The sequence below is a fragment of the Aplysia californica genome, unplaced genomic scaffold, assembly GCF_000002075.1.
Source record: "Aplysia californica isolate F4 #8 unplaced genomic scaffold, AplCal3.0 scaffold01389, whole genome shotgun sequence".
Taxonomy (NCBI): domain Eukaryota; kingdom Metazoa; phylum Mollusca; class Gastropoda; order Aplysiida; family Aplysiidae; genus Aplysia; species Aplysia californica.
In genome coordinates, this window is record NW_004798659.1 from 34,783 (window position 1) to 49,306 (window position 14,524).

The 14,524-nt window shown below is 39.8% G+C and overlaps 1 protein-coding gene across 1 annotated transcript; it reads right to left on the minus strand.

Moving 5' to 3' along the window:
- On the minus strand, positions 1-14,524 carry LOC101859459 (enolase). The gene is made up of 14 exons (XM_005112738.3): positions 14,406-14,524; positions 12,397-12,508; positions 11,822-11,914; positions 11,097-11,155; positions 9,796-9,865; positions 8,643-8,710; positions 7,715-7,856; positions 6,443-6,532; positions 5,656-5,712; positions 4,646-4,791; positions 3,754-3,893; positions 2,890-3,006; positions 1,923-2,031; positions 1-1,185 (listed from the first exon to the last, which is right to left on the minus strand). The coding sequence occupies exons 2-14, from the start codon at positions 12,479-12,481 to the stop codon at positions 1,060-1,062; spliced, it is 1,302 nt and encodes a 433-aa protein (XP_005112795.1). The 5' UTR covers positions 12,482-12,508; positions 14,406-14,524; the 3' UTR covers positions 1-1,059.

The following is a 14,524-nucleotide window of genomic DNA, read 5'->3' on the forward strand; positions in this document are numbered from 1 at the left end:
GAATGGGCACCTCAAATGATGACAGTTGAGTATTTTATTGAAACAAAGAAACCATTGTTTACTTTCATTTAAGTAAGAGCATTATGGCAATTGCAACACAATTAGGTCAGAAAGATGCAGAGGATAAGGTGGTGTTACTAGAGATTTAAAAAATTGAGGGGGGAGAGAAGATATGGAAGACAGATGTTTGACAGGAAAGAAGGAGCTAGTCACACCAGAGGCCCCACCAACCACCCATTTTGCTTTCAATTTTCAGCCGCACCCAGTAGAAATAAACAACAAGACCAGGATTGGTTGGAAACCTGTATCACAATTTAATCCATTAATCTACATCTTTGCCATGAAATTGCAATTTTCTAAATGAAAAAGGACAGGCACATGGCAAGACGATATATCTCATCTAAATAGAAACAAAGACACAAAAACTAAAAAACTAGGGGAAAACCAAGGCTCTGTAAATCACCGCCAAAAACAGTTGGGTTTTTTCAGTATACTAAAAATTAGTACAAAAGTTATAGACGAGGAAAAAATGGCAACAGGTATAATCATATTCAACAATTAAGCTAGAGATTCTTTTGAGTGTTTTTCTCGATCTACCACAGAGAGTTCACAACAATGAAAGATGTGGACAAAACCTATACAGTGCAAGTAGAAAACTGTAGAGACAGCTAAGGACAAATCATACAGTCACAGACTTTTCCCCTACAGCCAGCAAAAGAACAAAGCCTACTTCTGCTGCTTTCCATTCTGATAGTCTTTATCTTGAAAAAAAGTTTTCTTCCACAAAAAATACTTCTTTCAAAAGGGCATTCTGTTTCTTAAGTGAAGTACATAGACCAGTTTTTGCCTCACGGCAGGTGGAATCTTGTCATAGCAAGTAACAGAACATTCCGATCAGCGTAGAAGTCATGATGCTGAAGGATCAACAGAAACAAAGTCAAAAATAAATATAATACATGATATCAAAAATGTACAAGCTCAGAGTAATGTTGAGAGATTGATGAGTAAACCTGGGAATAGAAAAAAAGCAGACGAGCTTCTGCTGTTGGCTCTGCTCATCTACTGGTTGGGGTTCTTGAAGTTCTTGCCAGCGTACTTGGCGTCTGCTCCAAGCTCCTCCTCAATCCTCAATATTTGGTTGTACTTGGCCAACCTCTCCGAGCGGCAGGGGGCGCCCGTCTTGATCTGTTGCAAAAATCAACACATTTTGTAACCGACACATTTTCCATTATTTAGGAGGCGGGTTTCTGATCCTGCCTGTCACTGCCAACCCGGGCTATGAGGGATACAACATCCAAGAAGACACTTGAACAAAATTTTCCTCTCTGGGTTCTCAATTTTGATAAGTTTCACAACACTTAAACACAAATAAGCCATACAGGTGCCGAAGATTGGGGATATTACCAGGGGGAGAAACAAACGAAGAAAAAAAAAGGAGAGATTAAGATGATAGATGATTGGTATAAAAGAAGGACAAACTGATGCTGAATGTCCTCGCGACAGCATAAACGTGTTGAGCAAGCCGAAGGCTCGATTTCTCTGATCTTGAGTTAAATCTACTATCTTTCTAGGACGACAATGATCAAATGTTTTAACTGTTTTATAAACAAAGATATAACTTTATCAAAAAGCAAAGAATAGAACAAAAATTTGCCAGGTGGTAGAGAAAAAAAAATACCAATTTTTCTATTTCTTCATGTTGGTGGTGCTGTGAACACAAATTGAGGCGCTAAAATGTTATTTTTACAGCGTGACTTGCTTTTAATTAAGACTACTTAGTATTACTCACATGAAAGGAAAAGCATAAAGACTTAAAAAGACCAAATTTCATACACAATCAAAAAGTGGCATCTTTTTTTTTTATGCCAGTATATGAATACAATGATTGTTTGCTATTCCTATAGTCACGAGGGACTTCTCACCTGGCCAGTGGACAGGCCCACAACAAGATCAGCGATAAATGTGTCTTCTGTTTCTCCGCTCCTGTGGGACACCATCACTCCCCAGCCTGCCTCATGGGACATCTTGCATCTGTACAGGGAGGTCAACAAAAAATGAAAGTTTTGTCTCCAGATTCACGTGGGCTGCTCAATAATAAGAGCAATAAGGAAGCCACAAATAAATTTTGGGACACTTCACCCACATAAAGATTTTGAACATCTAGCTTTCACTAGAAACATAGAAGGTAAACGAGGCAGGGGCAGACCCAAACATATTTGGAAAATCTGAAGAGGTGGGTGACAAGAAACACCGGGATAAAGTGGGATTTCTTAGAGCATCCGAGCGGAAAAATGAACAAAGAACTATGATCGCCGAAGTGTTTTTCACTTGATGATGATAAGTTGTACCTCTTTACCAACATTGCATCTCCTCTGCAGCTCCAAAGAAACCACAAGAACCCTGTCAAATCTGTGTCCAGAGGCATTTAATGAACATAACTCAGCTCCTCTTTAACCGGAATAAACACAGTATTATCATCAAGTGCCAGATCGGCGACATAGGCAATCATGGTTCTCCCGTAATTTCTCCACTCAGATGCTTTAAAAAATCTTTCTTCGTCAACAATCAGTTTGGACTTTCCAAGTCAGCTGCTCCCACGTCCGTTCTTTAATATACCATTCATTCATAAAGACATTCAACATTTGCTTAACTTTACTCTTTTTGTTCTCACAACAAAAACAAGTAAACATATTCTGGCACTATCCTCGAGCCCTCCCTATCAATTCTGTTGTACTTTAAGCAGGGCGTAAAGGAAAGATTTCACAATAAGGTAAGTCACCAAAGAAAGAAAATTCATGTTACCTTCATCTCAAACTAATACGTAATAATTCTAACTTAATTCCTCGAGTGAAAATGAAATTGGTTCAGACTTTTTAAAAATCTACTTACGCATCTATGGCCTCTGTGACTGTGCCAATCTGGTTGACTTTCAAGAGCAGAGCGTTGCAGGCTTTAGTATCAATACCTTTCTGTACTCTCTTTGGGTTGGTCACAAGCAAATCATCCCTGCAACAGAGAAATCATCAAATGTCACGAGGAAATCTACCCAGAACCTCTTTTTACTTTTAGTCAGTTTTACAGCACTTGTATCACAAACAGGTCATATAAGTGCTGGAGATTTGCGTTGTTACTAGTGAGTACCATATAAAGAAAAAAAGAATGAAAGATAAGGATGATTGATTTTTAATAGGAAAGCAGGAGCAAACCACATCTGAGCATCAACCAACCACCTATCATCCTTCCCTATCCTTCCCAGCATACTAAATTTTTTTTAAACCATTGGAGTGCCGATAGACACTGAACCCTAAGACCATAAGTGTCGAATTTCAGGCCTGCAGGTCACATCAGGTCCAGCCAAGGTTTACAACTGGCCCACAAGACAATTTTAGCTAGTCCCTCCAGAGAATCTCTACAACACAGAATCTTACTCCAAACGTAAGAAAAAATTTGTTGCCAAAAATATATAGGCCAAACATCCAACTGAGACAAACTGGCATAACATCGAAAATTGGTATAAACCGATATACCTTGGTTTGTTTTTATCATAACCTTTGTTTGCATTCATGTCATTGTTTTAAAAAGGTTTTTAGTAATAGTATTACCCTGCACAACAAAGTGTTTCTTCACTTTGACCCGCAGCCTCGAGTGTAGACAGAGTTTGACAGCTCTGCCATCGTCAAATAAGGGCTGACAAGCTTCAAACGATAGGAAACAAAACAAACAAACTCAAAACAGATCCACCCCACTGCCTACCCAACAATTTGGATGCCAGCGTTGGATGTCATCTTGCTCCACGCCTGCCAGTCATCCTGATCAAAGGGATCCTCAATTGTGATCACTGGGTAGTTAGAGACAAAGGACTTGTAGATCTCGCCTAACTGATCAGATGTTACCTACACGGAACAAACAGATGAAAATATCACAGCATTAGAACAACATTATTTCTCGGCAGTCCCCCCCCCCGTACTCCTCTATTATGAATATCCTGCACACCATAACACCTTCAGAGTCACCTAGTTTTATAATCAAATAATCGGCAAAACGAACATTTTGACTGCTTAATTTAAGACTTCGCCATACACCATTTTGAAAAGTGGCCCATGTCTTACACTAAACAGTGGATTTGATAGAAGGTAACCAGAGTGTTCATTTAAACAGTCATATTTTCCTTAATAATACTAATACAGCAGGAAATAGAATAGAGAACTTACTAAACAGACATTTGTGACAGATTCTATGAATCATATGTTTGTTTGGAACATAAAGACAGCATCACACTATACTTGCAACACAAACTGGTCATGTGAGTGCTGAAGTACAGAATATAGAAAGAAAAGAAAGCGCAATAAGGGCAAAAGATGTATGATAGGAAAGAAGGACCAAACCACATCACAGTATCCGCCAACCACCCACAATCATAAGAATTCTCAGTAAAGGAAGCAAGGGGTAATATACCACAAATGAAATGTGCAAAACCATCAATCTACTATTCTACCACAAAAACAGCCAACAGAGGTACAATTTTCCCCTCTCGGTTCTGTGGCTCTGGTATGTGAAGAAACTACGGCATGTGGCCTTTTCACCCAAAACCAAAAGGGGCAACTGAGACAAGTTAAAAGCAAAAAGATTTCATTCACAAGCTTACCCAGTCATTACGGTTTGAGTCCTTGTTCTTGAAGTCCAGATCGTACTTTCCCTCCTTGTAGAACTCTGAAGCTGCCACATCCATACCAATTTCCACCTTCCCCGTGTAACCAGCCTTCTCAATAGCTTCGTTCAACAGCTCAAGACCTGAATGATGCAAACAATTTTGGAAAATAACAAACAGTTAAAACCAATGAAAGGCTCTTGTCAATTTTGAGCCCTGCCTCATATCCATATTAGCACATTCTAGCTAGTTCAGACTAGTTTTAGAAAGTTTTACAGTACTTGCAACACAATAAATCATATAAGAAATATACAAAGAAACGACATTTTTTATTTATTTATAGTGGAGGGTTTTACGGCGCTCGCAACTGCATAAGGTCATATGAGTGCCAAGAGGTGGATGTCAACAGAGAAATCTTTACAGGGAATCAGACTTATTCTGCTCACCTCTCTAGCTTCAACAGCACAAGGTCTGCTTCAACTATCAAGGCACCCCAAAAATAGCAGGTCACAAGAGAGTGACAAACATAAAAAAGAAGTAGAGGAAAAACGACAATAGTGAGGATTAGGAAAGAAAAAGCAGCAGTTCCCTGTTGTAAAGAAAAGAAAGAATAGAGATAAGGGCTATAGGTGTTTGATAAGAAAATAGCAAACCACACCAGAGCACCCACCAACAACCCACATCCAAATTGCGACTGTCGTGAAGGACAAAAGATGTTGAACATCTGACTGGGACATCCACAGGGTGAGTCCACAAAACAACACAGCATTCTCAAGTCAAAAGAAAATTAAAAAATTAATCTATTTGTGCTGATCATCTAAAATCGATGACATCAGAAATAAAACCTCTGTAAATAAAACCTTCCACTGACATTCACAAACCTTCCACTGACATTCAAAAACCTTCCACTGACATTCACAAACCTTCCACTGACATTCACAAACCTTCCACTGACATTCACAAACCTTCCACTAACATTCACATACTTTCCACAAACATTCACATACCTTCCATGTTGTCTTGAATGTTAGGGGCAAAGCCACCTTCATCTCCCACATTGCAGGCTGAGGGAAAGACAATAATCTATTTTCAAAAACTCTGAGATCAAAAATGTCCTGAGGAAATCAACCTTTAACGACAAAATAAGAATAGCCCGACTGCTCGGTGTGAGACTCCCGTCTTACGTGACTTTTCATGACAGCACATGGCGGAGGCTTACACTAAGCAGACGAAACATACAACACAAAATCAACAAACAAACAAAAACTAACATCAAACCTAACATTCAATTTTCCTTTACCCGTAACCCATAGGTATATATATTATATATCTGAAACAATCCAAGCGTTCTTGGTTACTTGACTTAACATTTCAAGAGTATACAACGGATGTTCTTTACACTAACACGATTCTGGTACAGCCCAGAACATCAACAACAATCAACCGAAAACAAATCTAGTCCCAAACAGAGTTTATATTCGAACCTGCTTTAATGGCCACCAGTATAAGACAATCACTGGTTCAAACAGCCACAGTACATTTCCCCCTCTCGATTTTCTAAAAACAATACAATGACACTGTGTAAGACGACCACCTGTCAAAGATGACCACTTTCCTCCTTGACAATGGGTGGCCATCTTAGACAATTTCAGCAGTAGTTTGATAGATAGATAAGATGAATTTGCTGTGGTTTGGTAGATTTTTGTTTTCCCTGTAAATAGACAAGTGATACCGTGAGCCAGCTGAACTGGCTTGACGTATACTAAAAGGTATCAGATAAAAGCAAAAACTTACCATCCTGGCCGTACTTCTTCTTGATGACTGCCTTCAAGTTGTGGTAAACTTCTGAGCCAATCCTCATGGCCTCAGTGAAGCTGCTAGCACCTGGCAATGTAAAAAAAAAAAGTGAAATGGTATAGGTTTAGTGCCTCTTGCAACAGTGTAAGGTTATCTAAGAGGTGGTATCTTTGAATTTAACATCCATCTCCAATAGGACCAAACCAAATAAGAAATGAGCGTAAAGTGCTTTACCCAGTGACACAACATCGGACCAAGCTAAGGCTCGGACCCCCAGATCCACAACCTCACAGTTAATGATCCGATAGCTTAACCACTACATTACCAATGCCATCTTTGCATTGCGTTACCTCAGAATTACAAACAGGAATGCCATTCAACTTTTTTTTTAAATACCTGAAAATCCACGCGCCACGGTCTCACTAACATATGAATATTATATCAATTTGAAACCCAAAGGGTGTACATAGAGAGAAATGACAAACAAACATAAGCAATGGGTGTACATAGAGAGAAATGACAAACAAACAAAAACAATGACAAACATTTAAAGAAAAATAGATTAGATGTACTCAACATGTGTGTGTGTGGGGGGGGGGGGGTGTAGTTTTTTTTCAACTATAGATTCTATCTCGATCTCAATAACAGAATAGCGGATCAGGATCAAAATATCGGAAATACCAGAAAAAAGCGGAAAAGTGGCATCCCTGTACAAAGCTCTATCTGACATTTTTTGCCCTTTTGAGTTGTTAAGACCATGAGATCAGAAATCAAATGCTCTATCTGCTCTAATAAAATCATGAGAATATTTTGAGTCGCTATCAAGATATTCAAAGATTTGCATGGTACCTAAAGCTTAACATATTGTGAAACTCAAAAATTTTTAGGTCAAATTTCTCAAAAGTAGGTATTGAGCAAATAGAATGTTGTAATTCTCGGGAAGTGACTTGTCAAAGAAAACTCAGTAACAATCTGATTTGGCTCGATGAGAGGTTTTACACTGACAGCACTTAAAACACTTTTGGTCAAATTATAGTACAACCCATCGTGTACCTGTTCAAAAAAATAATGAGGTAAGGAAAGGAGAAAAGAAGCAAACCAACTATGCTCACTTACTCCTTGTTACGAGTTAAGACAAAAAAAGAGAAGGGATATTTTTTTTAAACCCCCAAAAAGCAATCAAAACACCTCACTCCAACACCACATGAGGTGAATGCTACGACACTTGGACACGCACACACACAAGCGTGCACACACACACATACATACCTGTGGGCAGAAGCATGAACTCCTGCATGGCCAGTTTGTTGCCCGCGTGACTCCCTCCGTTGATGACGTTGAAGGCTGGCACGGGGAGGTACAGCTGCTTGGTCCCCGCAATGCTCTGGATGTGGCGGTACAGGGGCACTCCCTACCACAAGACATCAGACATATACTACACTATGTTGTAGTCAGAGTTTTATGGCACTTGCAGCACCATCAGGACATAAAAGTACAGAAGATTATATATGTTACTAGAGAGTCAAAAACTCAAAAAAAAGGAGGAGCAATACGGACAAAACTAACAATGATAAGACTGCGTACATATGAGTGGTTTGCGGGTGTTCTAGTGCCGTTTGCTCTTTTATTTCTTTCAAACACCAAAGCACCCGCCAACCACTTAGCAATATGTATACCGGGGGACTCGCTACAACAAGACATTCAAATTATAATGTAGGCGTTTTCACGCTCCCATCAACACAATTAAGATCATTCAAGAGGCGGACCAACCCTGCCTGTCAGGGCCTACCCAGGATGAGATGGATACAACATCCCAATCACAGCAGAAAGACCAAGACATTTGATAAAACTTTCTCCACTTGGGAATCGATCACAAGCCTCCTGATTGCGATGGTGAAGAGCCTAACCTCTACTTCACAGTCGCCGGTACACAACAAAACATGATAGACAAACGTTTAATTCAGCCATGAGGACAGGTTCACTGTTGTAGATGCCTTATGCTCCTTCAATAAACCATTAGTCTCAGTAAGAGTTTTACAGCACTTGCAACACAATTAGGTCATATAAGTGTCAAAAATAAAAAGTGTTACTAAAGAGTAACATGCAATGAACAGAAAGAGGAGAGATAACGACGATAGATGTTCGATAGGAAAGAAGGAGTAAACCACATCAGAGCGCCCGCCAACTGCCCACTTACCTTCTCTGCGGCAGCAGCTCTGCACAGTGCCATGGACACTCCCAAGATGGCATTGGCTCCCAGGCGACCTGGACAAGAGAAACGCAAAATTTGAAGAACACTTGACATAACCAGCCATAGACTTGACTTAACTAGCCATAAACTTGACTTAACTAGCCGTAGACTTGACTAAACTAGCTGCAGACTTGACTTAACTGGCCGTAGACTTGACCTGACTAGCCATAGAATTGAATAGTATCCCAGACCAGGCACTGTCACGGCCCCCGTCCTTTGCTCTCTATAAAAACTTCTCCACGCTGAAGTCCATCATTGACACTCAAAAGAAGGACAAACCACAAGTTGCTGTATAGGCTAGTCAAATGCCTGACAAACTTTTCACTCCTTGACCTACATTTGATGGTTCCAAACAGAGTGCACTCCATGGAGAACTGGAATTATGTCAGCAGTGTCCAGTCTTAGAAATTATTATAATACATGTCTTTGTAACTAGCAAACTTTAAGTAAAAAAGTACTAATTCTTTCAAATTGCCCCAACACTGTTCAGTTTTCAGTTTGGGAAATGGCATTACTTTTTGGAAATAGTCAGGGCTTTCTGTTCTTCAAATGCGCTGGACAAGTCTCCACTGACAGGACAAGCTCAAGCAGGGAAATAGAGCTGGCATGAATGTAGACATACAGGAGAGGCATCATGTACATTGATCGTTTGTTCTGCAAAATGATGAGTTTTGTCAGTCTCACAACAAAGTTTAAGTGCTGTTATCTCACTGCAAGTGAAGCTACACCCTAGGCCCAATCAGTCCATTTATCATTGTGCTTTGGATGAAATTCTATTCACCTGGGTTGTAAAAAAACAATGTATTTTGCCAGCAGGGGAAACAGAGCTGAACCAACGGACTACAGGTTGTTATGACCTTTATTACTTGTAGCAGGACACAGGACTTTAGCTCTGCAACTTAACACAAACTCACACGTCTGAAAGACAAGACAGTAAAGGTACAGAAAGGAGAAAGCAAAATCTTCAATAAGAGAAAATCACGTAGAAACTATTGCCAATAAAAATCTAAAGTCCAGGCATTACCAGAATGAAAATGTACATCATTCCATCAACAGAAAGTCTGTATTTTGTACAATTAACAAACCTATTACAACATACCCTTATTTTCAGTTCCATCCAGGTCAATAAGCAGCTTATCCACAGCCCGCTGATCCTTCAAATCAGGTTGCTGGAGAAAGAACAATAACAAATGAATAGTGTGTCTTCATACAAGAAACATACATACAAAAGGCTTATAACAAAAGTACTAAAATTCACACCAGCCACACACATTCTATATAAGGAAAGGGCTACATGATTGATGACCTTCAGGTAAAAGACATTTTATCATCAATCAAAGTCGAAGTAATCCACAACCAAAAATAAAAGTTTTCCTCAGTGCCCTCCCCAAAAAATATATGGGGAAAAAAATCATGTCTCCAGTGCAACTGTTGTAAATGAACCCAAACAAACAGGAAATCTATTTTCATGACATTGATAAAAAGCTGCAATTTATCTGATGGAAACTTTTTTTTGTTAAGTGTTTTATGGCGTTCGCCACTGCATTATAAGAACACGTTTAACATTTTAAGTTGGTAGGAAATTTTTAATCTTGCCCAGGGGGCGGCCGAAACCTACTCTTATTGATTTTGGATCACCAAGGGATTCTTAAAATGCATAACTTACAAACAGGACCTCCGTGATTTTTCACTCTTATCAGAGAAGGCTAGGTGTTAGTGTTAGATATTACCTTCAATAAGATCAGGGGTGTGGCTGAAAGACAGCAGTAAGAAGGCCAAGTAGTAGCAGTAGGAAGGCAGCAGAAAGAGTCAGGAGTCTAGAGGAGGGGGCAAATGTGGAGAAGGGTGGGGGCAGCAAATGGAGACGAAAGCAGACTACAGAACACTGTTAGAGAAAAGGAAAGGGTGTGAAAGGAGAAAGTTTTAGAGAAGAAAGTTGTCCGTCGATATCCGGATTCGAACCTGTGGCCTATGGAATGAGAGGCAACACCTTAACCTCTAGACCATATGAGGTCCCCCTCTAGACCATATGAGGTCCCCCCCCCCCCACCCCCTTTCCTGATGGAAATGGAATTCAAGAATAAAGTCCAATTTTATGCTCATCCAACCAGGATTCTTCCACCAATATAAAAAAAAAGATCACAGAACTCTGCTTTTATGGGAATACTGGGCAGGTGTCTGCTATTTATATACAAATGGAACCTGTCAGAGTAGAACAGTGTTCTTGGACTATTCACCAGTTGAAGACATGAGGATACATGGAGAGTTTGAAAGAGGCCTTTACGCTTACAATATCAATAATATATTATGCTCTTTGTCTTTTATTCTCAAAACAAGAGGGAGGATGTATCAAACTTTAAGGTGGCCACAAAAAGTCTGCTTGTATTCATAAATACTTACTTTTTGGATGATGAGATCAGCAATTTCTGTGTTCACATTCTTCACAGCAGTCAGTACACCTTAGAAAACAAACAATATGACTAAATTCACATACCTTTAGGTAAAAATCCCGATATCTTGGCTTTCTAAAAACAACTTGCTACAAATAAGTGGCTGATTAATTTTACTACAAGACAACTTCACGCACGAGAGCAATTTTGGGGGGAAGCTAGAGAATCAAACAAACAAAAAGCATGAGCCTCCTTTCACTCTTGAGAAAGCAAACCCTTCAAACACATACATTTTCTCCCAGTATACCATTCTTAGGTAATGGAGTACATAAATTATCCACACTAAATCAAAACTAACAGGCACATTCTATCTCTAACCTATTCTATCCATAGTACGTCATAATCTTCCTTTCACAAAGTCTACAACTAAATGCACGGCTTTGTCTACCAAAGAGGGAGCTCCTGCATATGACCACTGTTTACCCCGGCTTTCTGCTTGACACCCTCTTGTGGTTGAGAAATATATACAATTCACCTGCTTTTACAGCCACAAGGTGCTTTCCCAGGTCACACAGCCACATTTAGCAATGTAAAACAAGCGGGAACCCCAATAAAACCATGGAAAATGTAATGTCCAAATCAAAACACAAAGAACCAATACGGCAGAGCGATTTATATTGGACATTTGATTTCAAACCAATAGAGAACCACCTTTCACAAACGTAACTAGCCTACCTTTTCCCATGTACTGTGCACCCTTGTCTCTCAGCTCCACAGCTTCATAGATGCCTGTTGAGGCACCGCTGGGTACAGCAGCGCGGAACAGTCCTGAGGAGGCAAGCAACGTATTCAAATACACATAGCCTTCATAGCATATCATCAACTGCTTCAACATGGCCCGTGCTGGAGTCTTACACTGAGCAGTCAATATATGTTTCTACTGGCCCAATACAAAAGGTCATTAGCTGTTGACATTTTTTATTCATAGACAAACTGTTAAAACTAAATGAAAACATTTTGTTTGTTGGGTTCATTTTTTAAACTAAAAAGGCGTTTGAGGTGTGGAAAAATCACTTTAAATGACAAATTGTACATACTACGCAGTGGGTCCTCTGTTTTATTGCTCTAAGAAGCTCTCAAGATGAACCACAGACTTAATAGTTTTTTAAAAATACAGAAACAATAACATAAAAATGCTCAACACTTATTCCTCAAAGTTTTAAAGTTATACGATTTCTCTTTAACTGTGAGGATAATCAGTATTCCCAACAACATAAAGTTCCACAATCTGTAATCGTAATCACTCTTACCAAGATCTGTGGTCACATCTACTTCAACTGTTGGGTTTCCACGGCTGTCAAAAATTTGACGTGCTTTGATTGATTTGACAGGCATCTTGGGTCTTGCCTGATCTACTGTTTCCTGTACATACAGAGGAAAAAATTCATACCAGTTCATAACAGGAAGGTCATTGATTAAGCTCAAGTTCTCCTTTTTCAAACATACACAGCATGTTAAATGCTCATCCAGACGACTGGATGCAAAGAGTAAGTGAGGGCTCGACTAGATGAATTTTATCAATGTAAACAACAATTGTCTTGCCTAAAGCTGTGTACTTTGCATTAATAAGCAATGCCAATCGGGCTTCTGCGAATTAGATCTACTCAATATGCAGCTCAGTGTCCTATTTAGCCCAGTCTCTTGTAAGTGCTAATTTCTTGTGCTTACAAAACTTTAAAAGAAACGAACCGGATCGAAACGGTCAATCATTTCCACTGTGTCGTTGAACTTTGTTTGAACTTGCTTTCGTACGTAGGCCTACTCTTAGTCTTCTTCTTCTTTTCAATTTACGTAGTGTACAGCATCAGAATCAATCTGGGCAGAAGAAAGGTGCTGCACAATCACAGACAACCGAAACAAACAGCTCTGCAAGTTGCAAAGAAAATAGATCTAATCCGAGTCGGCAGGCTGCCGTCGTGTGGTTGTGTTGCCACCATAAATGTGAATGACAACAAAGTGGAAATCCCTCAATGTCGTCCAACAAGATGGCTAGGGGCTCTCGTGGCCTAGAGGTTAAGGTGTTGGCCTCTCATTCAAAGGTCCCGGGTTCGAATCAGGGTAGTGACCGAAAAATTTTCTTCTCTAAAATTGTCTCCTTTCACCTCATTTCCTGCTCTCTAGCAATGTTCTGTTGTCTGCTTTCGTTTCCACTTTCTGCCCCCACCCCCCACACCTCCTTTGCCCCCTCCTCTGGGCTCCTGACTCTTTCTGCAGCCTTTCTACTGCTACTCCTTGGCTCCTCCTAACTGCTGTCTTTCTGCTACATTCCTGATCTTCTGGTAGGAAAGATCTACACCTAGCCTTCTCGGACAAGGGCGAAAAATCTCGGAGGGCCCATGTGCAAGTTGCACACGTTAAAGATCCCTTGATGGTCTAAAATCGATAAGAGTAGGTAGGCTTCGGGCGCCATCCGGGCAAAATCCAAAATTTCCTACCAACTGAAAATATTAGGTGTGTCCCGCGCGCTCATATGACCTTATGCAGTTGCCAGCACCATAAAAACACTTACCAAAACAAAACAAACAAAACAAGATGGCTGTTATATATAGATCATCTAGATCTATATTGGCCAAAGGCGTTAAGAGTTTAGTTGTCGTTCTCTAAATATACGCTTCTTGTGCCAAACAACCATCTAGATCTAGATCTAGATTCTAGATTAGATCTAGATCTATATCTAGATCTAGCTATCTAGATCTAGAAATCTAGATCTAGATCTACATCTAGATATAGATCTCTAGATTTACATCTAGACTTCTAGGTCTAGATTAGATCTAGATCTAGATCTAATCTAGATTATAGATCTAGATTATAGATCTAGAATCTAGATTTAGAATCTTGATCTTGAAGATCTACGGCTACAGTCAAACGGATCCGACAGTCAAAAAATGTAAGTCAAAGCGGGTTGAGTCTTTAACTTAAATCTAGATTAGTTATATTTAAATAAAGTGCAAGAACTATCTAGATCTAGGCCTAGATCAACATTTGGGGAACAGCCCAGGACTAATGTCTAGATCCAGATATTACTATATTAGGTCCTGTCCAAATCTAGATCTAGTCAACAGTTATATATCCTGATCCTGATCTCTTCTGATAACTGCTAGGCTACTTGTTGAGTGTTGAGTCGTGGGACAGAGACAAAGAATAGATGTCATTCACACATCAACAAGAGTGAAGATCGCGAAATCTAGAATTCTAAACCAAATTCACGACGCAAAAAAAGAACAATAATCTCGTCGAAGAATATATTCACAAAACTTACGTAAAGGCCGAGGAAATATTAGGAACTGGAGACGGTGTGGGTGAGTTCTCACAGACCGGTTGGATGTTCGACTCGACAGGTCACAAACGAAGAGAGGGCGCCTAAACGACCTTGAGAGT

Excerpts from the sequence above, each read along its gene's own strand:
- LOC101859459 (XM_005112738.3), bottom strand. The coding sequence starts at position 12,481 with ATGCCTGTCAAATCAATCAAAGCACGTCAAATTTTTGACAGCCGTGGA. Across the intron at positions 4,792-5,655 it reads CATTCAAGACAACATGGAAG|GTCTTGAGCTGTTGAACGAA; the intron begins GTATGTGAATGT and ends TGCATCATTCAG. Across the intron at positions 1,186-1,922 it reads TGGGCCTGTCCACTGGCCAG|ATCAAGACGGGCGCCCCCTG; the intron begins GTGAGAAGTCCC and ends TTTTTGCAACAG.